This window comes from Saccostrea echinata, unplaced genomic scaffold (assembly GCF_033153115.1).
Source record: "Saccostrea echinata isolate AGI-Se365-2 ecotype Australia unplaced genomic scaffold, CSIRO_AGI_Sech_v1 ptg000033l, whole genome shotgun sequence".
NCBI lineage: Eukaryota > Metazoa > Mollusca > Bivalvia > Ostreida > Ostreidae > Saccostrea > Saccostrea echinata.
In genome coordinates this window covers 4,137,481-4,164,398 of record NW_026889782.1, presented here as the reverse complement: position 1 = coordinate 4,164,398, position 26,918 = coordinate 4,137,481, and the positions used below count along the sequence as shown (strand labels likewise).

The 26,918-nt window shown below is 32.7% G+C and overlaps 1 protein-coding gene across 3 annotated transcripts; it reads right to left on the bottom strand.

Annotated features, from left to right (window-relative positions):
• Positions 1–29: 29 nt before the first annotated feature.
• LOC133198953 (uncharacterized) lies at positions 30–24,194 on the bottom strand. Of its 3 annotated transcripts, XM_061334852.1 has the most exons (25): positions 24,144–24,194; positions 23,263–23,375; positions 21,827–21,877; positions 21,225–21,299; positions 20,732–20,828; positions 17,941–18,070; positions 17,032–17,104; positions 16,652–16,846; positions 16,144–16,276; positions 15,759–15,881; positions 15,297–15,391; positions 13,848–13,972; positions 13,036–13,193; positions 9,683–9,799; positions 9,218–9,315; positions 8,706–8,850; positions 8,273–8,469; positions 6,674–6,743; positions 6,406–6,528; positions 5,112–5,228; positions 4,718–4,846; positions 3,194–3,273; positions 2,096–2,225; positions 1,723–1,904; positions 30–552 (listed from the first exon to the last, which is right to left on the bottom strand). In XM_061334852.1, the coding sequence occupies exons 2-25, from the start codon at positions 23,287–23,289 to the stop codon at positions 466–468; spliced, it is 2,757 nt and encodes a 918-aa protein (XP_061190836.1). In that variant the 5' UTR covers positions 23,290–23,375; positions 24,144–24,194; the 3' UTR covers positions 30–465. The 3 variants fall into 3 exon arrangements, 2 of the variants coding, with proteins under 2 accessions (XP_061190836.1, XP_061190837.1); XM_061334853.1 differs by lacking the exons at positions 21,225–21,299; positions 21,827–21,877; XR_009722685.1 differs by lacking the exons at positions 30–552; positions 3,194–3,273 and having other exon boundaries at positions 1,819–1,904.
• Between the last annotated feature and the right edge of the window lie 2,724 nt (positions 24,195–26,918).

Here is a 26,918-nt window from a genome sequence, read left to right as displayed (position 1 = left end):
GCTATACAAATTAAACAAAGGTTGTCATTGAAGAAGATTTATTTCATTGTATTATATTTTTACCAGCCTATTGGACGAGCCCATCACTGTACATTTTTTTAAATAGATGTTATGAATGCATATAAATGCTTCAGATAAATGTGATAATTATGAAAACAATGTTTTTTGCAAACATTTTATTGTCTAATACATTTGGTCTAAATGAATTTTGTAAAAGCATGTACATTATTATTTATAAAGAAACTGAAAATAAAGCTTAACGAAGCAAGTTCTACATTAAACTCACAAAGGATTATTTTTTTTGCTAGCTACACATATTTTTAATAAGTTCTCTTTAAGGGACACATCCTTGAATTCTCAATCATAGACTCTGTCCGTCCGTAAAAAAAAAGAAACAACTAAAAATGTGGACACTTTTTCAATTCAGATTCTCTGAAGTTAAGAAATCCAGGTCAGCTGTACAGCCTATGGGCATGGATAGGGCCACAGCCTTACGTTGTCTATGGCGAGGTCTCCGCGGTAACCCGATCCTGTCATCCCTTGAATTATCAACTGTTAAAGGAAATCAATTTAAAATAATAAATAAAAATAATGTTTTAACCTTAAGATAGCATTTCCCCTCTATTTGAAATTATTGCAAATGATTTAAACTTTCCCAACAGGCTGATGATTTAGTAATTAAGGTCTTCCGTCTTTACGGAAGACCTTATAGTGATTCTACTGTTTCTTATTAAGGTCTTCCGTCTTTACGGAAGACCTTATAGTGATTCTACTGTTTCTTATTCTTATTTTTCATTTTTATTTTTTTGACCTTTTCAAATCGCGATATCTCAAAAACTACTCAGTAATTTTCAGCCAAATTTTCAGGAATTATGTGTTATCTCATGCCATTTTGAAAAATTGAAAAAGTTGGGAAAAATTTACTTCCGGTCAGGAATTATTGCGATTTTTCATTTTTTCCACTAAAAATCTAGTCCGTGAATGTTCTCGGAAACTGTTAAAGGTAGGAGCCTGAAACTTTCAGGTATGGTAGAATGGTAAAGTGCCGAGCGCATGGTAAAGGAACTTTTTTTTGTATGAAGGTGTTACAGGGAATACACAACATAAACATGTTGTTTAGTGAGGAATGAACTTCAACGAAGACAGAGAAGAGACGGAAGACCTTCTTGTTGCCATGGCAACAAGGTTTCTAGTTATATATTCTTTTTATGAGTTTATTTTTGTCCCAGTATAGTTTTTCTTTATTATCAATGAGAACTAGGTGAGATATACACAACAAATTTGCTTATAGATAATATTGATATAGTGACAATCTCAAAGGGCCATGCTTTGCATAGGGGTGTCACTGGGTAAGATAGAACTTGCAAATGAATGTGTTTTAAATTTTATACAGATGTTTTTTCACCATTACCTTTGATCTATATATTTGGTTCCTCAAGCTAATGGTTTTGAATACAAAAAGAAATAGAGCAAAATTAATCCGAATAGTGAAGGATAAATTTTCGCTTACGTAGGTACGAGCATTGAGGTTTACATTCGTTTTACATAGGGGTATCAATGGGTAAGAGAGAACTTGCAAATGAATGTGTTTTAAATTTTATACAGATGTTTTTTCACCATTACTTTAGATCTATATATTTGGTTCCTCAAGCTAATGGTTTTGAATACAAAAACAATGAGAGCAAACTTAATCCGAATGGTGAAGGATGAATTTCCCCTTACGTAGGTACGAGCGTTGAGGTTTACATTCGTTTCCAGGTACAGCCATTCTCCCGCTAGCTGCTGCCCGATTTTTCTGGCCTTAACATTGTACTTCCAGTTCAAGGTGTCATACTCATATACAGCTAGTTCTCCTATGTCCTTACCAATCAAGGAATAGTGCATTTGTAGGCAATATATTTCATCTACAATAAATTTGTATTTCGTGGTGAACACAAGAATATGCTGTAACTTTTTTAATAATGGACCACATAAATTACATGTATTGTTTTTTAAACAATTGTAATTTTTTTTTCTAGAAACAGAACTTGATATATCTGATACAAGTGTAACTGCATTATAAAGAAAATATTGGTTAGTGTGTCTAATAGCAAACCTTTTTTATGGTTTGGGATGAAAAACAATCTTGAATCGACCTTTGGTTTTGCATCAGTTGCTTCCAAATAAAGATAAAACCGACCCTCTGCTGCCTTCATCGGACCCGTACTTGGGCTTGGAGTGGGACCCTGGAAATGTACATAAAAATCGTAAATTTAATACTGTGAAATATTTAATCAGGTTAAAGAAGTTTCTACGCTTGCTTTTCGTAGGCCGATGGAGTAACTTAGGATCAGGGCATTCTATATACAATATACTTGTAAAAAAAATTTTAGCTCACCTGGGCTGAAAGCTCAAGTGAGCTTTTCTGATCAAATTTTGTCCGTTGTCCGTCTGTCTGTCTGTCCGTCAGTCTGTAAACTTTTCACATTTTCGATTTCTTCTCCAGAACTACTGGGTCAATTTCAACCAATCTTGCTACAAAGCATCCTTGGGTAAAAGGGATTCAAGTTTTTTTTTTTCAAATGAAGGGTGACGTCCCCTTTCAAGGGGAGATAAGTAAGAATTAGTGAAAATTTGGTGGTATCTTTTAAAAATCTTCTTCTCAAGAACCACTAGGCTGAAAAAAAGTTGAAACTTATAATTATGTGAAACCTTTATTACATAGTGTAGATTCAAGTTTGTTCAAATCAATGACCCCCCGAGGAAGGGTGGGCCACAATGGGGGATCAAAATTTTACAAAAGAACATATATAGGAAATATCTTTAAAAATCTTGTTCTCAAGAACAGCAAAGCCATGATTAGTCATATTGATATAGAAGCACTCTCTCCTATGAATATGTAGGAGAAGAAATCTGCTAACAAAGAACAGCAGGGCCATATTGACTCAGGTGAGCGTTGTGGCCCATTGGCCTCTTGTTTAACTATTACTCTTCGATATGAAAAAATCAAAAAATTACCTTACTGTTTTTTACTAAAATATTACAGCCATATTATCAAAACTTCAGCTGAAATATTTCCAATGCTCCGACAATAAAGGATCTTGCTTTGAACTAACGCAATCTATAAAAAGCTCACAGTACTAATGGATACAAGAGAACTACAAACGGTAACAAAAGAAGATATAGAAGATTATCATAACTGTACGTAAAATACCTCGTGTCGTTCCCACTGCAGGGGCCCGTACTCCTGTGTCAGGAAACAATGTTTTTCAGTCTCGAAAGTACAGGAATACCCTTCAAGTTGCAGAAAGAACGAGGTTATAGAAGACTAATAAATTTCAATTAAAGTTTTATCCTATTATATAGGGATGTAGGTATGTCTGCCTCCATTCCTTTCATATAAAGAGAATATGAATAAATGTTTATGTATTGACTAATTTGTTTGAACGAGTCCTTGATTTATATCGTAGAAAGCTAACACTCTAAAAATCAGCCCGATTGTTTGCTTTTGGCAAGAGCCCGGAAGGCGCGAGCCAATACTAAACGGGGGCTGGTCCCATTACGAGATTTTGTTCACATTATATTTCTAAAACCAAAAGAAATTTAAACTGATTAAAACAAAATGTGCGACGAGAAATTTTATTTTTCAATATAACAACTGAAATATATATTTCTCAGTTACACAGAAGTAGAAAATCTGTCATGTTTGAGGTTGCCCCTTGACATACCAAATTGCTTTGTAAAACGTTAACAAATTTTCACAAAATACTAATTATGATTTATAATTTATTGTTTAGTTAGAAAAGATTGTGCTAATTAAATTTGTAAAATTGTTTGATGTACCTCGAGCGGTTTTAGTTACAAATTCATGATAGTGGTACATGATAACATGATAATTTTTCGTTTTTATCCAGTATATAATGTTCACAATTCCATTGCTCAAAAACGTCAATAATTGTAAAAAAAAATTATTATATTTTAGAAAAGAGAACTGTCGATCAAGGTTTTCCTTTCAAATTTACTAGATAATACTTGCATTAATTATCGATAAAAACAAACTTACTGAATAAAAGGCCTATTGGTTAACCTTAACCAAGTTCATCAGAGATTTTCTTCAAGATAAATAACTGCCCAATTCACTTAAAAAATCCAAGGTTGCTCAATGGTAGCTTCGCAGTGTCACGACGTTACCAAACTTACTTCTTGTAATAGGTTTACTTTATCTTTAATGATTAAAGTGTTCTATGGTTCTTTTGTAAATTTTACTTGTTACCCCATACTTACCATAGGATCCTTAATTTAAACAGAAAATTGAATTCAAGCAAATATACATACATGTACATGTAGCTGTTTGCATAAAATTTAATTTTAAGATCGTCTCCCAGCGTTTCATATATCTTTTAATTAGCCCCAAACGAGGTCCACAAACCATGATTTGAAATTATTCAAAGAAAGTTGCACCTGCACGAACTGCATACAATTTTCTTTTTTAAAAATCCATGCAGAGAGCATGAATTTTAAAACAATGAAATAAAATATTGGTTAAAATTAATGACATTCTCTTAAAGTAACGTAAAAAATATGAACAGTTTTAAATCCGTTGGTAGGAAGGCTTTGTTGGACTCAGTCAAATCTCTATTTAATCAACTGCTATAACTTCCACAAAAAGTTCAGATAAAACTGACGTTATATAAATTTGTGTACTGTATTATTGTGTTAATATATTTATCATACTTACCTTCACACGTGTCTCCGATATAACCGGTTTGACAGGAACATGTAAATGTAACACCGTCCCACGCTTGCGCAGCTTTACAAATGCCATTATTTTTACACGGGTCAGACAAGCAAGGATCTACCTTTTTATCTTTAAAAATAAAAGCAAAAACTTATAACTATATCACATTTGTTTCGTAGCTTTATCTTACCTGTAACTATTTTGAAAGCTAGGAATATAATCTTTGAGCTTGGTATCCGCCTTCATATGAAATACATTAATAGAGAATAAGCTGTCATCATTTATAACATGTTCTATAAATATCTTAAAATGAACTCCTCTTACTTGTTTTCGATCTTCATATCTTAATTATGTAAGTTCATTTCTCTTTTTACTTTCACTTTTGTTTATTTACTTTCACATTTGTCTCCAGAGAACCCAGAAGGACAGTGACACAGGAAGCCGGAGCCACTTCCTGTTGCTGTGCACGTCCCACCATATCTACATGGATTTAGATGACAGGCTGTATGTTCTAGAGAAAAAAAATCAAACATTTTCATTGCACAAGTCATTTTTAGCAAAATAATATTGTTTAACGAACAGCAAACATATATTTACTTTCTTCGCTACTGCATATACGTTTTAAATAAACATATACATCTAACTAAAAATGACCAATAGCGGCAGCCATGTAGTAGCCTCGTTTCCAGATCGGGGGGAGTGGGGTCCGATTCTTATTCCCGAACCCGCGACAAACCTAAGAGGTTAACAAAGTGACTGTTTCAACGCCACACGTCCGGCACTGGAAGTGAAGATAACTTTCTTTTTCAGCAATCCCATGAGTGATAAGTAAAGGTCTAACACTGAAGCCTTATACCAGTATATGGTGACGTTCTTATTCGTAAAAAAAAGTCTTCTTATGGACGTAAAATCAATGAAGTTGCACAATTTTGATCCCCTATTCTTGCCCTGCCCCACCCCACAGGTCATGATTTGAATAAATTTGAATCTACACTACATAATAAAGGTTTCAAACAAGTTTAATCTTTTCTGGCTTCTTGAGAAGAAGATTTTTAAATGATGCCATCAAATTTTCACTTATTCTTAATAATCTCCCCTTGAAATAGGACGTGACCCTTCATTTGAACAAATTTGAGTCCCCTTTATCTAAGGATGCTTTGAAGCAAGTTTGGCTGAAATTGGCTCAGTGGCTCTGAAGAAGTCGAAAATTTTAAAAGTTTACAGACAGACAGACAGGCGGACGGCAAACAAAATGTGATCAGAAAAGTTCACTTGGGCTTTCAGCTCCGGTGAGCTAATAAAGCTAGATAAATGTAGTGATCGCAGAGAACAGTCGTGTACCCGTTAAAAAATGAACACTCAATAATGCACCGTGATGACTTCATTGAAACATAATATTTCAATATCGAACTTTTCTCTTTAATTCGAAAACATGCAAGCCAGAAATAAATGAATTCATAGTTTGCTATAATTTTAAAACCATGACATAAGTTCTTTAACAAACTTATATATGTACGATGTAGATAATTTACAATTACTTATTATTTTTATTTTTTGGCCCTTCAGACAAAGAAATTAATATTTTTCATGAAAACTGTAATTAGAAGCAGTATTTAAGCCTTGTATCAACATTTCGCTGTTTTACAACAACAAAACTTCAAAGACTGGTAAAGTCAATTTTCTCTTACTTTCGCAATTTATTCCTGTGTATCCGGTTGGGCATGTGCAGGAGTAATGCGTGGCTGGACTTCCTTTTGATTGACAGGTGCCGCCATTGATACAAGGATTTGGGTTACAGACAGTTTCAGAACCTACAAAGTTATTGAACTCTCAATTCAAAATATGGCTGAAATACTACCGAATCGGCGTTAAACAAAAATCAATAAATTTCGATGCGTTTTCAGTACATGTATAATACCAATGCATGTTCCATTACCAACCGTTTCGGAGACTTACACAAGCCTGGGCGAAGAAGCATATTGTCAATTCCAAGTTCCTGGGAACCCATAAAAGCCTCTAATACAATCTAAAAAGAAGACACTCAATTATTGATGTAAGACTGCATGATTTCCGTCATAAACGGATACATTCTATAGTTGTCTGAACAAACATTAATGCCTTCCTACCTTTCTGAACTAAAAAAAGCCTTTTCATAAAAAAAAATATGACTCATCATTCTTTGAACACCGGCAGTTTATTGGCTTCTCTGTTTTTCTTACTTCAAAAAATAATAATAATAAAGTATGATATGAAAAGTTATTAGCACTAAGTATGAAACAGTTTAAGTCTGTTACACATTGATTTAAAATTATACTTGTAATCTCAGCTTTTATTATCGATGTATACATGTGTTAATAATTATTCATATTGTCTTCTCCGTGGAGAATGGTTAAAGTTTATAAACTGTAACCACGTTTTAAATGTTTCAGCCATAACACAACTGCGATATATTTTTCCTGGTACTATCTTGAAACCAACTAGTCTGTTGTCCAAAATAGACAAATACAACGGCTGTGTTTTTCCAGAAAATGGCTCTAAGAGGTTTTAATGTTTAAAAAGAGTGAAATTTTCATGAACAAAATTCGTGAAATTTTTAATGAATGATGAAATAGGGTGCAGCCAAGTTAAACATCAATTAAAATAATTATTGTTACATTGTTTTTTAATTGTCTTTATCAATTCATTAATTATATTTATAAAATGGCTAACACAGATTTTGATAAAGTTCAGTCGACACGGTTATGATCCCTTTAATATCAAGCGGGTCGGCTAGTATATTGTTATAGAAATTCTGTAGTTTTATCCTAAACCATTAACTAAAGAAGAAAACATTATTAAAATCATGATAAGTTCGCCAGATCATACTCTAAATCTAAGGGAAAAAACGATACTTTTCTCTCAAAGGAAGCCATATTGAAGCCACCTATCAAGATTTCCAACGTCTCTACATGAATGAAAAATTCTCAAATGGGACGTAAACAACAAATCAAGATTTTCAGCTCACCTGGTGTTTCGCATGATTTTATCCGGCTTACAAGAAAGTATATCGCCAGTAATCTCCGATTATTTACCAAGGCGCACCGATTCATCAGAAACAATTTAAGTAGTATCGACAACAGTTAATTTGAATCACTTTATCAAGGTATGGTGATGAAATGAACATGATAATGTATAAGATGAACCATGTTGTTTTACTGGATCATTTAATTTCGGCATTATTCGTAGGACCCAGTACTTAAGCACTCTGTATGGTTTGAGTTGTATAGATACAAAAATCAAGCTCTCTGGACGGTTTTTGCAATGTCAACATTAAATCATTAAGCTCTTTCGACAAATGTTACCTTTAATTTCTTCATTTTATGAATACTAATTGTGACCTTCATCCATTTGTCTGGACGGTTTTTGCAATGTCAACATTAAATCATTAAGCTCTTTCGACAAATGTTACCTTTAATTTCTTCATTTTATGAATACTAATTGTGGCCTTCATCCATTTGTCTGGACGGTTTTTGCATTGTCAACATTAAATCATTAAGCTCTTTCGACAAATGTTACCTTTAATTTCTTCATTTTATGAATACTAATTGTGGCCTTCATCCATTTGTAGTTGGTGTGCGAAGTAATTTCCCAGAGTAATTCCCTGAGTTCCCCCTCCCTGTTAATCCCCTGCCTGTAAACTCTGACCATGGTCTGGGAGCTGTCTCTTGAATAGGTTCCCATGTTGTAATCGAAAGTCAAACAGCGATCTTTTTCTGAATAACAATATAACTATCTTATGAAAATACACAAATTACTACAAATAAATATGAAATTCATATTTCAGTACAATTCTGGTAAAATATATTATAAAATGTCTTTTTATTGAGGTTCATGACTAAGATTTTGATTTCACAGTATGTCAGAAATAATTTGTAAAAACTTGTACAATAATTCGCTCTAACAGTTTTGACCTTTGTGTATAAGAGTACAAATATTGTGAAATGTAAACCTGTAAAATTGGCGGTTGTTATGAGGACTGACGATTTCCGGTACAGTGCACTGTTTTTGTAATTTGGGTCGATTGTCAAAAACTGGTTCCCACTACTTTGAGGTGTATAAATCCCTGTATTACAACCACTGTCACGACAGATGTACTGAAACAATAAAACAACCACTTAAGGCCAACTTTAAAATAATTTAATGTAAATTAAGTTTACCATCGCCCGATTCAGAATAGAAGAATAGAATCGGTAGGAAGGTGAAGAATTTTTTCCCCAGAAATTTCAACATCAATGCTGAATTTTCAATATCTATTTTTCGGAATGCATAAAAAATAATTGCTTTCAGGAGGTTAAAACATTTTTGAGTCCGGCCATTTTAAGCCAGTCAGTAGGGAGAGGGCAAACAAACACGTTTATAAGGATTGCCTTATCTACTTAAATATCACTGAAGGTACGTGTTAATTTTCGAATTCAATCTGATAAAGAAATGACTGGAACACAAAATCAATTAGAATCTTACTGTTGCAAATGTCCATATAAAGTCCGATTCTTGTATATCCTGACTTAGAATGCAGGTTTTTAAGTCCTTGGAAAAATCACAGAAGTTATGTCCATTGTCTGGAAACAATACAACAGGAATAGCAGAGGATTATTAAAATAAATAAATACCACAATTCAGCTTTAAAAGGTTGAAAATACCATTATAAAATAATAAGTTATATAGCTAACAAAAGGTGAATACCCAAATGTTATTTATATGTTATTTCTTTTCTAGTATCTTTGTTGCATAATCAACATGCTTTATACCTTGTTTACAATAATAATGCTTTATATATGATTTGGAATCTGCATACTTTGTGCAAAATTATGCTTGAAAACAAATTCTGTTGTTATGCGGACGACGCATTACAGCGGACAAAAAGTAATAGAATATCTGAGTTACTTGGATGACGTAATGGAGGGGGGTGTTGTTACAGAAATTTACCTGCAAATTCTTCGCAATTTCTTCCCGAGAAACCATTTTCACAGTAGCATTCGTATGACATTTCAACGGGATCTTCCTGGCACTCGGCGCCATTTTTACATGGGGAAGAAACACAATCTGATCAAAGTAAAAGAAATTTTATTCCTTCGTTAAGTTTAAACCCATAATCCTTTATATTTGATTTATCATGGGTCGTGTTATATATGTTTTTCATCCTGAAGGATAAAAAAATTGCGTTTAACTGAACTGAATTTTAAAACTAAATTAGACATCCAAGGAAATCAATAGTTTTGTGCTGATATGACTTGCTTGTTTCATATTTGTCTATTCTACCTAGGCTGATGTTAACTCCAGCTGGAGTTCTTCAAAAAACTTGCTGTAAAGGGATGGTTTTCTGCTTACAAACCGATTTCGGTGTCCATTTAAGAACTACATATATATATGCTAAAATGTGCAAATTTTCAATCTTTTTTAATTGATCTAAATATTTCCAATGCTTCCAATATAAATGTTTAACACATTTATTGACAGGGTTCTCAAAAAATAAATTTTGTCGACCCTTCGATCCAAACTGTTATCTTATGCCTTACGATCTCGTGCAAAAACTTTGCTTCTTAGGTTCAACAAAACACATTTTGCTCTCGGCTCCCGTCAATAAATGTATAAAGTTTAAATTATATAAAAAGAACATTTTTTCGACCGATTGCAAGTGCACTTTATATTGAAGGTGACAACCTCAGTTTTTCTATTGGACATCAGCTTTATTAATGATCTATAGACATACTGAAACGCGAAAGAAACGCAACATCCTATTTTAGGGGAAAATATTATATATAGGATATAATTTTGTATCTTAAAAGTAAAAATCGGTAATTTAACGGTTGAAAGATTTTCATACTATTACCGGAAGTTAAGTTTGAGTCCGCTTCACAGAAATCAAAAATTGCATGTTTAACAAAACATTTGGCAATAATATGGGGTTTTAATTAGGGATGGCAACGAATATTCGAACATTCGAATATTCATTCGATGAATTGATATTCGAATATGAATTTAAGATTCGAATATTCGGTGTTTTTCAGATTTCATAAAAAAGAAGTACTGTGATTAATAAAATTTGATTAGAACAGTGCTGGAATTATCCCTATTTAATTTACTAGCGATCAATTTCGATCGACTGATTTCTTTCACTACTTTCTTATCTTATAGATCTACTAAACTATATGTATTTTGTTTTGAGTAAGGTGTTAAAGAATTGTGCAATAATGCTGTATGTATAATACAAAACGTACTTTCATATATAGTTTTTATTAGATACGATCGGATCTAGAATCGAGGACAACAAAATGAAATCTTAGAATGTTTTAAAGGCGTGAAAAGTATATATACTTATCAAAATAAAATTAATTGATCATTGAATGAATGTCCGATAGAATTAATCTGTAATTAAATTGTAAAGGGCTTAATTTCAGATAAATGTGTAAATTACTTGATTATCTCGGGTTGTACATAATCCTGAATTTTATATTCATTATCGGGAAATTAATTAATTACCTAGAAAAATTGTCTATGGAAATATTTGTTTACATTGTATCAAAGATTATAATCATATCTCTTATTAGCCAGATAATTGTAATTTATTACACGTATTGAAATCTGAACAGTATACCGTTACGACTATCTTGTCTTTTGTAAGACAACTGGTTCCTCAGTTGGAGCTACTATAAATACACATGTTTCATTTGTTAAAATTATACTTTTCTACATTTAAATCAATTATTTAATTTATTTCAAACATTGGCAAATATCAAATGGAATTTCTTATTGTACACCTACAAAAGTCCTCGTACCGTTTTTCTTCCAATATAAGTATACCTACGCTAAACCTTTCATGTGAATAGGATGATGCATATTTAAAATAAAACAGATTTTATTTATTTTATCGAATATTCGAATATATTCGAATACTTTCATTGAATATTCGAATATGAATTATTGACAAAATTGACATCCCTAGTTTTAATGATTTGTATCTGTTCATCATAAGTAATTCAGCAATATTCCGAAAAATAAATTATCCTTTCTTTTCCATAACCTATGCCAAGATTTCCTGGAAATGACAAGTACGCAATTTCCATTGCTCTAGCTGAAAATCTCAAAATATAGGTGAAGGAGAGTTAGAGATGCAAATATGTTATACATCACGCCTCAAGAGGCTTTTACGTATCATTAGCACGAATAACAGTCCTTGGACCAGAAGTCCAAGGGTTACTACACTGCGCAAGGCTAGAGGAAATTCGACCTCGTCCTCTTAAAAACAGACATTTAAAAAATGGCAAAGAATATTTCTTTCGCTCAGAGCTCGAGATTGATGAACCTATTGCATCGTAGAAATCAAGCTGCAATTGTTGTGTATGGCAGTCTTGCAAGCTGTTATTGAATAGCCGGGGTGGGGGTGGGGGGTTAACAGTCATGAGTTCCTTTCTAAAGTTAAAAGATAATTATTTAACATTTTTATCAAATCTCTGATGTTTTTAAATCGAGTTAAACCTTACTGTATTCATTTTTGAAAATCATTAGATAAAAAATTCAAATATTTGTAGATTACTGCTTGTAGCGTTTCTTTTGCGTTTCAGTATAAATAGCATTATCACCAGTATATGGTGTTTATGTCTCTAAGTTGATTCCATACGAAAGAGAATGTAATGATTACAAAAAAGTTTAAACCGAGAGAGGCTACTGACAATTAAGTCGACGTTACAAGTGTATCAACAGTTTTGCATTAACATTGTGCATACCCTGCGGTCGATTAAATGACCTTGATTGCAAATACAAACTTTTGGAATAGACTAAGGTTTTTTCAATAAGAATTGTAATTCGCATCCGACAAAGGGTTCCTGGCGGCTATAACCGGGGATGTATATTACTCAATGGCTCCTCATTTCATCTCTAAAGTTGTCAGGTTATTTGTATTGATTATTTCGACTTCTGGTATAATTGATATTCGTTGTGATACATGTATTAAGGGGAAAGTATGTACATTGCATTTCAATATTTGTTATTTTTACCTGTTGTAGTGGAATTCTACTTAATTAGGAATTTTTGGTTTAAAGAGAACAGTTCATTGAAACAACAGTACTGAGCCAAATTGTCTTGGAAAAAAAAGTTTGAAATGCTAGCTGCTAATTCATTCATAATAATTTAAATTATTTTTCAAAATTAAACATTACTCTCTTTTCAATTTTTTTTTCCAAATTCATATTTTGAAATAATAAATTTGTTAACATCATTTCAAGTGATACAAACACAGGTTATCAAATGTGAACCTGCTTGACGCCAAATGTAAAACCTACCTGACGCCAAAGCCTTCACGTTTACTGTGACGTATCTGCCTGCGGTAGAAGAAATCTGGTTCTTTGTATTGAATCTCATCATCATCATCGCTGGATTCCCAACCAAATATTTTTTGTATGACTTCATGTCACTCGCTTCCTGAATGCTGCCACACAACCTTAGAAAAACGGTAGAAAACAATTTTTCACCGAAGAAGTATTTACTATTGTATAAACCATTAAGCTAATTTTTGGCTTCCTTGGTTTAGTTCTGTACTTAAATGTAGAAGATATTTTAAGATTTAAATAATTTTTATTGTTCAGGTAGGCTTATTGTACACGCGCGTAGCTGCCTATACGCAATTGCGTACACATCATTTTCAACAAAAAAAAAGTTTTTGAGAGAGAGAATTATTTGGAGGAAAACATCTCAGTACCATCTCCAACAAATATTTGTGTTTCAAATTATTTTTTGTCATACTGTTTCTGTTCAAATTTTATATTATGTTGTCTGTATAATTAAATTTGAAATTTTCATTAAATAATAATTGTCAAGTCCAAATAAATCGTTCATAAATTTGTAATTGTTCTATAATACATTAATGATTTTGCTTTAAGGATCTTTGAGAAATTTAATTTCAAACACATCGTTGAATGCTATGATTAACTAGTACAAGTTTATGATAAAAAAAATTACAATATTCATTTTTTGTTAATAATTAAAATTTATCATATACTTGTTGTTGGACGTTGAAAGAGAGTATATGACACCAATATATCGGTAAAATATTTAGCCTCAACTACACGAACAGTAACTTTCAAATGTTTCTTACTTTTTTCCTGGAGTTCCAATGTGGTAGTCCCGGAACTCTAACCAATGTTCACACGTTTTTTTATCTTGTTTGTACGGCAGCGACATAAACGTTACGATGGCACGTATTCTTGAGCCAGGATTTCCCTGTTTAACAAAGTCTTACGTCTTCATTTTGTATTTATTTCAATATACCCAAGGAAGAGTGATTCTCCCCTTATTTACTGTAAAGGATATTCTTCATATCGAGTATCCTTTGTCAATAACAGAAATGATAAAGAACAGTAATCAAGCTCAAACGTCCAATTAAACATTACAAATTTTGAGTAGAGAAAACAGTGACCTTGGTGTAAGATAGGGTGCCACAGAGGAGTAAGCATCCTCTGTCGACCGGTCATGCCCGCCGTGTGCTCCTTGTCATAATGGGAAAAAAAATCCATAGAAAATTCAGTATGATACTGACAGTCGGCATTCGAGTAAACGACAGATTGTATTCGCAAACAAAGTCATTGTATTGATAACAGAATTAGCAAATGTTGACTTTTAACAAGATACTTGATATCTTTGTATCATCAACTAATTTATCAGTAGCTAGCCTCGTTTGTGACATTGTTTTTATTTATAACATGCTCTTGAGCAGGTGATAAAGTTATACATATATAAAAGAAGTTATCCAATATCGAAAAATTTCTTATTTTTATATCATGTTTTTTTCAATTACAGTACTAAAGTACATATCTCTATGATTTGAATTTTTAAAATCTGGTGCACCAAATCTAATGCATTTTTAGCATTTATGTTTTCGGTGGATTAACATGAAAAATCAAATGAAAATTGTATGTTGTAACTTGGAGTTATGTCTGACTTTTGAAGTATAAAGAAATTATAGTTGGAATTTACATTGTTATAAAAGTTTTTACTTTTACTATAATAGTGCTGTCTTGACCCCTTTCCCCCTTCATGTGTAAAAGACATTTGTTGTTTATATCTGTACATATGTGTATGTTCTTATGACATAAAACAACATACAATCAATCAATCAATCTTATGTTGTGCCTTTTTCGAACTTTTATGTGTTTATAAGTGTTTTGCTTGTTTTTACGTGTCCAATGCGTGTGTTCTGTATGGGTTTCTGTCTATAGGTATATGCGCGTGTAAGTTAAAAGGTGTTTTTGTCTTATATGTATATGTATATTTTACGTAAGCTTAAATTGTTTTATGATACCAGTAGGTTAAAGAGCATAAAGCTTTTTTTGTTTTGTTTTTTGTTGTTTTTTTGTTTTGTTTTTTTTTTGCACAATACATGTATACACAATCCGACAATAAATTTATAACTATAATTACTACTACTAAACAAAATAAATGCGTTTCTACAATTTTCTGTATCAAGTTGCACTATATTCGTCACCTCGATTCAGTATTTTCAGTACTTTGATTAAATCAAATTGCGCTACATTTTAAAAAGCCTTACCATTATTATCCACGTACACTCTCTTCCCTGTTGATAATTACTTATCTTTATTGTCCGATCACTTCCGGTGTGTAAGTGAATAACTTCACCACAATCTATTTAAAAAAATCAAACCACGCTAAATTTCCTTTATTGCTTGATTTCTCCTTATTCTTTAAAATAAAAGTTGGATTTCCTACATGAACATTACAGACGCGAAATAGTAGTGTCATTCTACTTTTCGAAGGAGATTTGGTATTAAGTCAACATACACTGTATGCCATCCCTCTATTCACAGAAAATGTTCCTTTTATGCATGTAAATATTATAAACAAGTGAAATCTATTATTCACTTGCCTACAATTTAAGCATATCATACGAGGCAACATTTGACATGAGGTAGTTCAGAAAGTAGTAATAGACATATATGCGAGCGAGAATTATCTCTCTTTTATAAAGTCAAACAACCTTGTTCTCACTTACTTTGGCTGTTCTCCACCCCTGTACAGTCCGCTCCTGTAAGTCCTGACGGACAATGACATTTACAACCGGCCCCCACGGGCTTGGTAGGAAACCCGCCATTATGGCATTTAATTGTACAACTCTCTGTATACATGAAAGATCATAAAATTGTAAAATTTGAAAGGGTTGGAGTGAGGAAAGATATATGAATGCATGATCCAATAAATGTTAATGAATAATAGGAAAGAAATAATAAATGCATATATTTCATTCATTAAATATTTTTTGCAAGATAAAGATGCTTGTAAATAGTCATAATTATAGCAAAACGCTAAATAGGAGATATAATTTCAAGTTTTTTCCTCCTCAAAATCACTGGAAATAAACTGGGATTTTGAATTCAAACCTGTGCATTGGTAGGCGTCATTTATTTCCGCTATGTCCAGAAAAGAGAAACCTTTCTTGGGTACCAGTGCCAAATAATTCAAATCGGGATCGGGCAGTGCAATGGTGTTTTCATTCGGATACTGAGGAAATGTCTGAGAAAAGGAGAAAAATGTAAATCGTACTAAATTGGTGTAGTTGACGTGAATGTAAATGAAGTTTACCTTCTTCCTAGCTTATCATGTCCATTTAATAAACATTTCACTCATTTGATGATAAATGAACTTTTATTCATTTTCTTATAAATAATACAATTTTCTTGCATACACAACTCTTTTCTACAGAGACTCATTTATGTTCTTAGCAATCAGTGACATAATATAACTTTGACAAAAGGTTAAAATGCTTTTCAGAACATTTCTGATAGTGCTTTAACGACTTTTCTTTTCAAGTAAATGACAGACTGCTGCTGGTAAGAAAATTATGTCTTAAAATTAAATTCAGTTTAAAAAAAAAATTTGTTTTCTCACACTCAATCTATACTGCATGACAGAATGATAGTCGTACGGGAATCTGTCTCTGGTAGCTTTATCGACAATGAATTGATCCATCAGAAAACCTTTGATTTTTTTCCATAGGATGTTTACGTGATCCGACCTGTCCAATCGCTGCACTTCATGAGTCCCGCCGACAACATGATACATTTCATGGATTACTGACTCTATCTGTCATATCACAGGTTGAAAAATTATTTTGAATTAGCAAATTTTCATTCTTTTTATGTGCCTTGAAGCATTTACATCAATTTTGTCTTTGGAAAATTTAAATGTCCAAAAATGTTCGTTATCTCCTTATTTTATTTCACACATAATACATTACGACCATATACTTTAACTTATATAAATATTACCTCTAAACATCCAGGGGCGAAATTGACCTTTTTTCTGTATGAAAACATATTGTAACCAACTGTGGTGTAGCATCTGTAAAACAATGCAGTATGCAAACGCGATTTTATCTAAACATAAATTTCATGAAATTCTACATTCCTAAAAATAACTACGTGAACGTATGCGTTTGATATATAGGACATGAGGAATAAATAGTGAAAAGAGCGTCAAAGCCTGGTTATGTATATGTAATTATATAACTCGTGATGGGAAAAGACCTCCATATTATTTGATAACGAAGTTTTTTTTCTACAAAAAAACTTTAAAAGCAAAATATCTATGGTCAGAGCAAATTTGATAAATAAAACGGATACGGAAAAAGAAAGAAAATAATTAAAGCTGAACACGATTCGTAAAAGGAATTTGTCCGCCATATTTGATTATTCACTGGCTATATCTGAGAGCCCCTATATAAGCAACTCACTTAGTCACTGTTCATTGTAATCAGTTGTCACCGGTGCAGACGGACATATGCTACACAGCACTCGGTAGCGACAATAGGTAACTGTGTACTTATGCGCCAGGAGAGTAAGATACCAAAGAAACTTACAACAGTAGCACAGGTCAATGCAGTATACAAACAAACACAAATACACATAGCTGCAATAAAATAAATAGACAAAGGCAATGTAAAATAACCAGCATGAACATGTGTCGCCATTCCACGCTGATACCCGTAACAATAAAGCAGTCAGGTGTAACGAATGCGAAGGGTATATACCGTTGCTGATATCGTAGATAGTATAATCGAATATGGCGTATGCCTTTTTACGAGTCGTGTTCAGCTTTAAGTCATAATGGAGACAGAAAAGTCATCATGCAGTATGTTATTTGATAGAAGGAATCTGGGATATAGAGACAATTTATACCCGGCTTCATTTCCGACGAATCTGACGTAATGATCCTCTGATGTTCTAGTTACCCAGTTCACACAGGTGTAGTCATTAAACTGCTTCGCCGCCTCCTCGATTAACGTCTTGGCTTTTGCGTAGTTGTCTCCTGGTTAAAAAACATACCTACTGGCTAGTATAGAACTTCTTATACTAAACGTGCAAAAGGCCTTTATAATTAGTTAAAATCGGAACACTATTCTACAATGTATACATTCTACAATTCTACATTTTATCTAAACATAAATTTTGTGAAAATTCTACATTCCTAAAAACAACTACGTGAACGTATGCGTTTGATATTTTCAAACAGACTAACAATTACATGTAATGCATGGGAATTTTGCAACTGCGTAATATTTGCTCATTCTGTTCTTAATATGATTTCTCAGTAAATTCGATTATTTAGCCACCTCAGAAGTACAATATTCACCACGCCCGGGGGGGGGGGGGATGTTGTCATTCGACGGTGGCTAAATCATGGTATTGACTCAAAAAAATAACCCCCAGCAATAAATGTTTTATTGTATAATGATACAATCTCACTCAACTATACATACCATCTTAATTGTTTATATTTGCTGAAGTCTAGCCAAAGGCAATGAAACGAGGAGTGAAATTAAACATAATCAGTTTTTTTAGTTTGAAAATTTAAAATCTTTTTAAGGTGCGATGTAGGGAAGAAAATAATTTTCAGGCACGTTTATAGGATTAATTTTGAAAGAGGGCATTATAAGAAAAAAAAATGACAACTTGTATGGAAAAAGCCAAACTCAAATATTTTATTGGGAGGGGGAGGGAGGGGTTGAGGTCTATTACCCGCGGCAAAAGTAACAAGCTAATTCAGAGAATTTGTAACCCCCGCTTAGGGAAAAAAGAAAAGCATGCGCAGTTCGGGGGTGGGGGTGGGGGGTCACACTGCCCCCTGTTTTTGTAGAATTATTAAATGTATACATGTATATTGACGCAAATTTAAAAAAAAATGCCAATACGGATATAAAGATTTCATTGCTTATTCTTTAATATGTGTATAGAAGATTATTATTAATTTACAGAATATTTATCACACTGTAATAATGATGAGTTTGTACACGCCAGACATCATAACTTTTTCATTTCACATGTTTCATTTAGTAAATCAAAAAAAAAAAAAAAAAAAAAAGAATCGTCCGGGGATTGAACCCGGGCCTCTCGCTTGCTAAGCGAGCAACATACCACTAGACCACGGAGGCACTTGAGTATAGAGCAAATTAAATGCAAACAGTAAGTCACATATATTGTTTATATTCACGTTCGATATTGTCAAAATTTTAATCAATACATGGTGTCTAATTTAGACTTTACTAAACAGTTCTAATAGATGTAATAATAATATAATGTCCGCAGAAAACCTGTATTATACGTAATAACTCTCCACATGCCCCTGTGCTAAATATAGTGCCATGCGACTTTTAATACAATACATGTAAATAATAATTAAAAAACTTGGCGGGACACTTTAAGAGGGGTGAGAAAGGCCCTAGGGAGTTATGAAATAAAATTTCATCGCAAAACTCAAAAGCTTCTTGAGATATCGTCCGGAAAAGAAAGTGTTACACACACGGAATGTATGAATTTACGACCTTGAACTCTGACTTTTTGACCTCAAAATCAATAGAGGTCTTCCTTAGGCCACAGGGAGTTGTTATGTAAAATTTCATTGCAAAAGCTCAAAGGATTCTCTAGATATCGTGTGGAAACGAAAGTGTAAAAACAGACAATTTATGACTTTGACCTTTGACCTTTTGGCCTCAAAATCAATAGGGTTCTTCTTTAGGCCATAGGGAGTTGCTATGCAAAATTTCATTGCAAAAGCTCAAAGGGTTCTCCAGATATCTCGCGGAAACGAAAGCATAAAAGACAGACAGAAATACAGACGGACGGACAGACAGACCCAAATTAATACCCCCCACTTTCAGTGAAAGCGGGGGACAAACATTTTACAATTCACAAAAAAGTATGGGGCAGGCCCTCTGCATCTTCACACCCATACCCCGATTCTGTGTATGGCTGAATATTATGTTCGCCTGAGTTAAAGCTGACTGCAAGTAATTTAACCTTTCCGAAAAAAGTGAGTACCTTCACAGTTCGGTATCTAATCCGGATAAGTCAGAAAAAGACTTTGTTTGATCACAGTATCTACAGTGTTGAACACAAATACCAGATAAGACACATGACACTAGTAACACTTTATCGTAGAAAAGAATTCTTGGTTGCAGTTAGGGCTGGGACGATACAACTTTTTCTATATCGATACGTATCCCGATATTTGAGCCACGATACGATATGTATCACGATATGTTTAATTGGTTATAAATTCTTTTTTTATATTGAAATGAACAAAACATTTCTTCACAAATAAGAATAATTTATGCAAAGAAGTTGTATATCTTTTGTAAAACTTAATTATTTTACACCAGTGGTGTTAATTATTATGCATTTCATATTTATATTTATATTAAGCATATTTATTTTATATATTAAACCCAAAATCTTAAGTAAACAAAGAAAAACATATGTCAGAATTTTTTAGGCGATATTTCGATATTTCTTCATACGTATCGATATGCGTATCATCCTCACATTGAATCGATATTATCGATATCTCGATATATCGTCCCAGCCCTAGTTGCAGTGTCCTCTTTTTTAATATCAGTATTTATATATATATATATATATATATATATAAAACTTATATATGATCCTGCAAAATAAATCAAAGTAAACTTACCAAAAGTTCCTTGCTCGATGATATATGGGACTTTGTTATTCGGCCACAACTTCGAAATGAAATCGACCTCAAAGTTTCTTTTTCCAATATGTCTCCCCTATGTTTGCAAATGGACGATTTTAGAGGAGAATATGCAACTATAAAGGATAACTTAATTCATGGGCGTTGAAAAAAAAAGCAGGAGATGTCCTAGAGACCAGACGGTTAAATGAATATTACGAGTCTTAGGACTATATCTTGAATTTGTCTGGAAACTCAACGTCTCTTTAATCGATATCAATTTTATTCAGCTTATTTTTCAGTTTATCTTAAGTAAGAAGAAAGTTTATTTTTTTACACTATAAACTGTAAAATATTAACCAAATTTAGCTTTATCCTGAATCCTGTACCCCAGGTAACAAGAATTTTATAAGAAGACTAGGAGCTCATTATTATCACGCAAAAGATATTTTATCATCACAAAAATTAAGTATGACTGATAAAAAAACGTAACCTGCATATCAAACATTTTTCCTTTAGTTTGCCTCAGTTCCAGTTCCATAGGGTTTTGGCTAAGAGTAATATTGGGCTGAAATAATACACATATATTACATATGTTCTTAATGTAAGTCCACAAATGTTTAGGTTTGACGAGAGGTTCTTCAATGATATATAACTCATCCCGATATATTGCCGTTTTAATAAACTTCTGAAAACAAGGTATATAGGAGAAATTTGAGCAATATTCCAAAAGGTTGCAATTCTATCAAAAACAATTGCCGGTATCCACATTTTTGGTGTATGTAATTTTTTGGCCTCAAAACATGTTTAACTTCTTCTTAAAAAACAAGAAAACAATATATATTAAACGAGAAAACATTTTGTTCTTTATCAAAGATAAGTTAAATGAATAGACGATCTTTTGTGTACCCCCCCCCCCCCTCAAAAAAATTGGACTGTGTCTGCGTTTTCTTTTGGCAAAAAAGCGAAACAATAGTTACCTAAGACCATCATCCTGAATTTGTTTATAATTATTTTGGAAAAATAAAATAGAAGAAAATTAAAATTATATATATAGAGAGAGAGAGAGAGAAAGAGAGAGAGAGAGTTGCCCACCATGTATTCTTTTCCGTTTATAACAACAGTTTGTCCGTAAAGATCTTCATCCTTAAACAAAATAGTCTGTTCTTGAAATACCAGTACGTGCCATAAAATTATTTTTCTTACTAGCAATTAATGCAAACTCCCCAAAGGAAAGCTTATTATTACATGCTTAACTATAGTTAAGTTGACCAGTACTGTAGATTCCTTATCTTCGCGAGTACTTATTATTGGGAAATGGCTGCTTGACGTCAAATCGTGAGAACAATATGGACGGTTGATTATATTTATTTATTTATTTTATTATTTATTTATTTTTTTTTTTTGGATTTCAGCAACTTGAAATTAAATGCGTTTCTCGCGAAGTAAAGCGATAATTAATTCCTTGCGTGTATTTAGGAATCTACAATAAACCGTCAGTAATGATATGTCAAAGTATAAAACATTAAGTGTCTATGCTTTTTTTTATCGCTTTCTTAAGATTCAGATAAAATTTTGTTTAAAATAAAATAAATGCTAGAGCTTCCATCTATCACCTTTCATTACTTCAAATTTCATCTTATGAAGAGTAATGTAAGTTTATTATTTAACTACTTATAAATTTTTAAGGATTTTTATAGTTATGCTCATCATACTATTATGTATTTCTTCTTAAAATTGTATTATTACAGCAATTGTAAGTAGTCAAATTTAGTAAAGCTTTAACTTATATTGTTTCTCATTTCCCTTAAACTTTTTGAAAATTTAAAACGCAAAAACACGCGTTAATTTTTTGTGAAAGTTAAATCGCATAAACAGGTTAAATTCTACCTACCTTAAGAATACATACTTAGATTTCTTGGAGGGGGTGTCTAAGTGCTAAAATGTGTACATAAATATCCAGCGCTGCAAATTACTTAACATTTTATGCATCAACTCAAGTTTTAAATGGTTCTTTAATGTGTTTGATCAAGCTTGAAACGGAACAAAGGAGATACTTACGTTCTGAATACATTTTGAAGAGAAATTTTATTTGAAGCTTTTCATTTTTAAAGTAAATAATAGTCAATATTAATCTAATAAAGGTCTTAATCTACTAAAGATCTTATAACACTTCCTATTTACTTGAAGCAAGATAAAGTAACAATTTACATAAAATCGAGTTTGGTTCTAATTCAGACTTTAATAAAATATGCAAAAAGGTTGCAGAGGTGAAGTTTTTTTAGGGTTTACTACTGATGCAAAGGTAGATAATATAATATTTATGTATTTATTGACCTGCTTCATATAAATTAATTCAAGACAAGTATAAATTATTAAGCAATTGGAAGGGGATAAAAATGATGAATCCTGCTTACGGGTCATGTATTTCTATTTCCATCATTCCAAATTCAACAAAGAGAGTATTTTATTGTTGATCTAAGTCAGGGAGAGTTATCTCTCTTACTTAAGAGCCAATGAACCTTAATTACCTTTGGTGCTTCACTGCGTCGTTCCATCACATCGAATGGTTGAACAGCATCTCCTTGTTTCTCTAAACCCAACAGATCGAGATAAAAGCTCTGACGAGCATCATGGGAAAAACCTGAAAATATTTTTTTTTTCATTAATAAAGCATCAAGATGTATTAACCGACCATTTCATCAAAATATTACTAATCGCCCTAAATTAAATAACCATGATACAGTCTTCTATCAAGCATAAATTTAACATAGTCTTAAATAGGTAAAGGCCATTCACATTTCTTTTGGCTGGTGAAATGGAAGTTTAGTTTTCAACTTATTTTTAATAATTAAAAAATCTGTTCTGCTTATAGTGAACAGAACAGCAAAGTAAAGTCAGAGAACTATGACTTGCAATATTGATGTTGCACTGCATTTACTGTGTGGCATAATTCACTTAAAATACAAGGTGATATTAGATCAGTATGATTGTAAAAGTAGAATAAAAGAGTGAAAATATGTATCTTTACCGTCAACGACTCAGAATTTTTGATGTTTGGGACGATTCGAACTTTTTTTTTCTTTTAAAAATTGAAATTAAGTCTCCATTAACCTTAACGACTCAGTACGATTGGATTTTTTTAAGTGAAGTTAATCTCCGTTACCTTAGAGGTCTCGGTATTATTTGAAAAATAAAAAAGAAGTCTGAATTTCAGTTACCATTACCTTCAGCGACTAAGTATGATTAAATAAAAATAGAATTGAGTGTGAAATTAAGTTCCAATTAATTTCAACGACTCAATATGCTTGGCTAAAATAGAAAAGAAGTGTGAATATAAGTTAAAATTGCCTTCAACGACTCAATATCATTAGGAAAATGAACAAGAAGTGCTAATTTAAGTTACATTTACCTGCAACGACTTCTCGGGCTGAAAGCCAGCAGGTCACCGCTGCAAGAGCCAACGCAAACTGCATCTTTGCATTATCTGAACAGGAGACGATCTACGGTTCTTTTATATAACCCTCAAAACACAAGCAATAAAGCTTCATAAAAAGATGTTCTTTAATCAAATTAACCGTGATGGAGCAGTCATTCGTTACAATTCTAATTTTTTGCTGATATCATAATTTTAATGCCAGTTTGTAAGCTTGTATATTAAATTGAATGAATTAAAGACTCGGTCAACCATCAAGATAAATGTAACATATGAACTTCTAGCTCATAATCAAACATATCTAACAAAATGCAATTTATAATAATTTTTAGTGGCCCCGCTTCCAGTGTCCTTTGTTATTTCGTCTTTTGCATGCTGAGATGACTCCTTTTCTATGTTTCTTGATAATAAAGAGGTGTTTTTGAATGTAATCAGTATACGAGGGTGCAGAACCTCTTTTTTTTAAATGAAAATCAGCTTAAGGTATGACAGCAAAAGTCATAAAGGGGAGATTTTTTTAAGGCAGTCTTAGACCAGCTCAGAAAGGCCGAAGTTGAGACACTATATCTAAGGAACCTATAATTATAAAACCTTTGGAAAATTTTTATAAATTCTACGAGTCCTCAAGGACCCGAGAACAAGATAATATACGAGTATTTGTAGTATTTCCTTAACCTTCCGGTAGTTCCTTATTTGGACATGTCAATTTCTGTAGATTCTTCGAAAAAAAAAACAACGTAAAAAAATAATAAAACAAGAAATGGATCGAGAAACAAGAAAATGTTGATATTCATAACAAAGAACAAACGCAAGACCGGATATATTGCAAACCAGGGGCCCGTTTTACAAAAGACTAAGACCGAAATTTAATTCTGCTAATTAGTTTCTAATTTACATTGATTTGAAAATGGTTTAAATCTTTTTTAAAAGAATTTAACAAGAAATTTAATGGTAGCAATTTCAAACAGAATAATTAATTGTGAAAAATTTTACAATCAACTAAAGTTTTTGGTTCTTTTGTAAAAAGGGCCCCAGGTAATTATTTCTCTCTCTCTCTCTCTAACCGTCACGGTAGCTTAGTCGGAAGAGCACTCGCCCCGTGATCGGAAAGTCATGTGTTCAAATCACATCCACGACTGACCTAAGTCGATAATAAATAGCAAGCAACTGTTCCTTCGCCAAGCGTTGGACACTTTGAAGTGAAAGTTGCGGGTCTTTCGGATGACACCTTAATAAACCGAGGCCTCGTGTCTCGGTAGGCGTTGGCATGATGAAGATCCCTCACTGCTCAATGGCCCTGAGTACCGAGTAAAGGTCAAAATTTGAAGCCCTTCACCGGTACATTGTGACGTCTCTATATGAGTGGAAAATTCTCCAACGGGACATCAAGTGTGCGGAGACAATGAAGACCAGACACTGCACAGCGTGAATACGATATGGGACTCAGTTAAGCCGTCAACAATTGTCAATACTGCAGACATGTGGGGTATCTCTCTTTTGCTGATGATAACCAGTTTGGTAAAGAAATCGCTTGACAGATGATGATGATGACGACATTCCCCTTGCCCAATGCCTCTGATAATACCTGGTAAAACACACGGGGGCGGTAACACACTGTCTGATTTTACGTTATCACTACATATATATATATATATATATATATATATATATATATATATATATATATATATATATATATACAATAAGGAAGAGAAGAGGAAACTTGAGGATGACGAAATAATGATGTTTGTTTCCTGGGAGAAATTTCTAAGACTGCAAATAAAGAATGACAAGTGAAAGAAATCAGTGCATATCAGAAAAACAGGGTGGTTTAAAGGACATTTTGGCCGGGAACCAGTATCCATCTTCATCGAGTACTTTTTTGTTAAAAGCGAAGAAATGTCCCCCCCCCCCTTCTTAAGCGTGATTAGATTCCTCTTCGTAGTTTCATGTTTGATACAGTAACCTGTTTCTTTAAAAGTCTACCCAATTCTATAACAGGTACAATGTATATTACTCAGAATTTAATGGAGTTAACCCTTTTCATTTTGAGAGAAAATATAATTTTCTTCTGTAATGGGGTATATACCTTTGAATCATTTTTATTATTTAAGTGTTTTACTCCGTAATCGTGATTTAAAAAAAAATACAAATAACGCCAGTTTCAAAAATGAAAAAAAAAAGATTTGTCAGGGAGGAGACATTTGTCAAATATTTTGTACAAAAAAAAAAACATCTCAAATATTGAATGATAGATGAATGTAGCGAGAATAGTTTTACAACTACAGTTTCTCCCAAGACATGTTAACATAAAAAAGAATGTCGGGTTATTCATCACTAATGCTTCTTAAATTCCTCAAATCATTGACGTTTCCTTTATTTCTATTGATGATGCAGTTTGTGTGTCTCAGATCCTGATACGCATTCGACACTTATACCTAAGTATCTTAATCTTAAAGAATTATCCAAGTGAAAACGCGAAATCAACGTGTGGGATGATGTTATGATTACCATAAAAATGAACCTTTGAAAAATTGGTGCAGAAGCACCTTTCCTTTTCTTTATTACTCAATAGGACACCGCCATTAGTGCGTTGTTTTCCTAGGCGAATCTAATACTTGCAAAAAAAATTTGCAAAAAAAAGTGTCGATGACACATTTGTTTGCTTAGTGCTTTCTTTCAATTGAAAGGCAACTCACTCATGAAATGAGCTCATTGAACCAGATACATATTATTTGTGTTTTCGTCTGT

What these genes read in the sequence shown, in the direction of transcription:
- LOC133198953 (XM_061334852.1), bottom strand. Translation starts at nt 23,289, where the DNA reads ATGGAACGACGCAGTGAAGCACCAAAG. An exon ending in TGACGCCTACCAATGCACAG is followed by an intron (nt 15,882 to 16,143) that starts GTTTGAATTCAA and finishes TCATGTATACAG; the next exon opens with AGAGTTGTACAATTAAATGC. An exon ending in ACCTCAACGCTCGTACCTAC is followed by an intron (nt 553 to 1,722) that starts GTAAGGGGAAAT and finishes TTCCTTTAACAG; the next exon opens with TTGATAATTCAAGGGATGAC.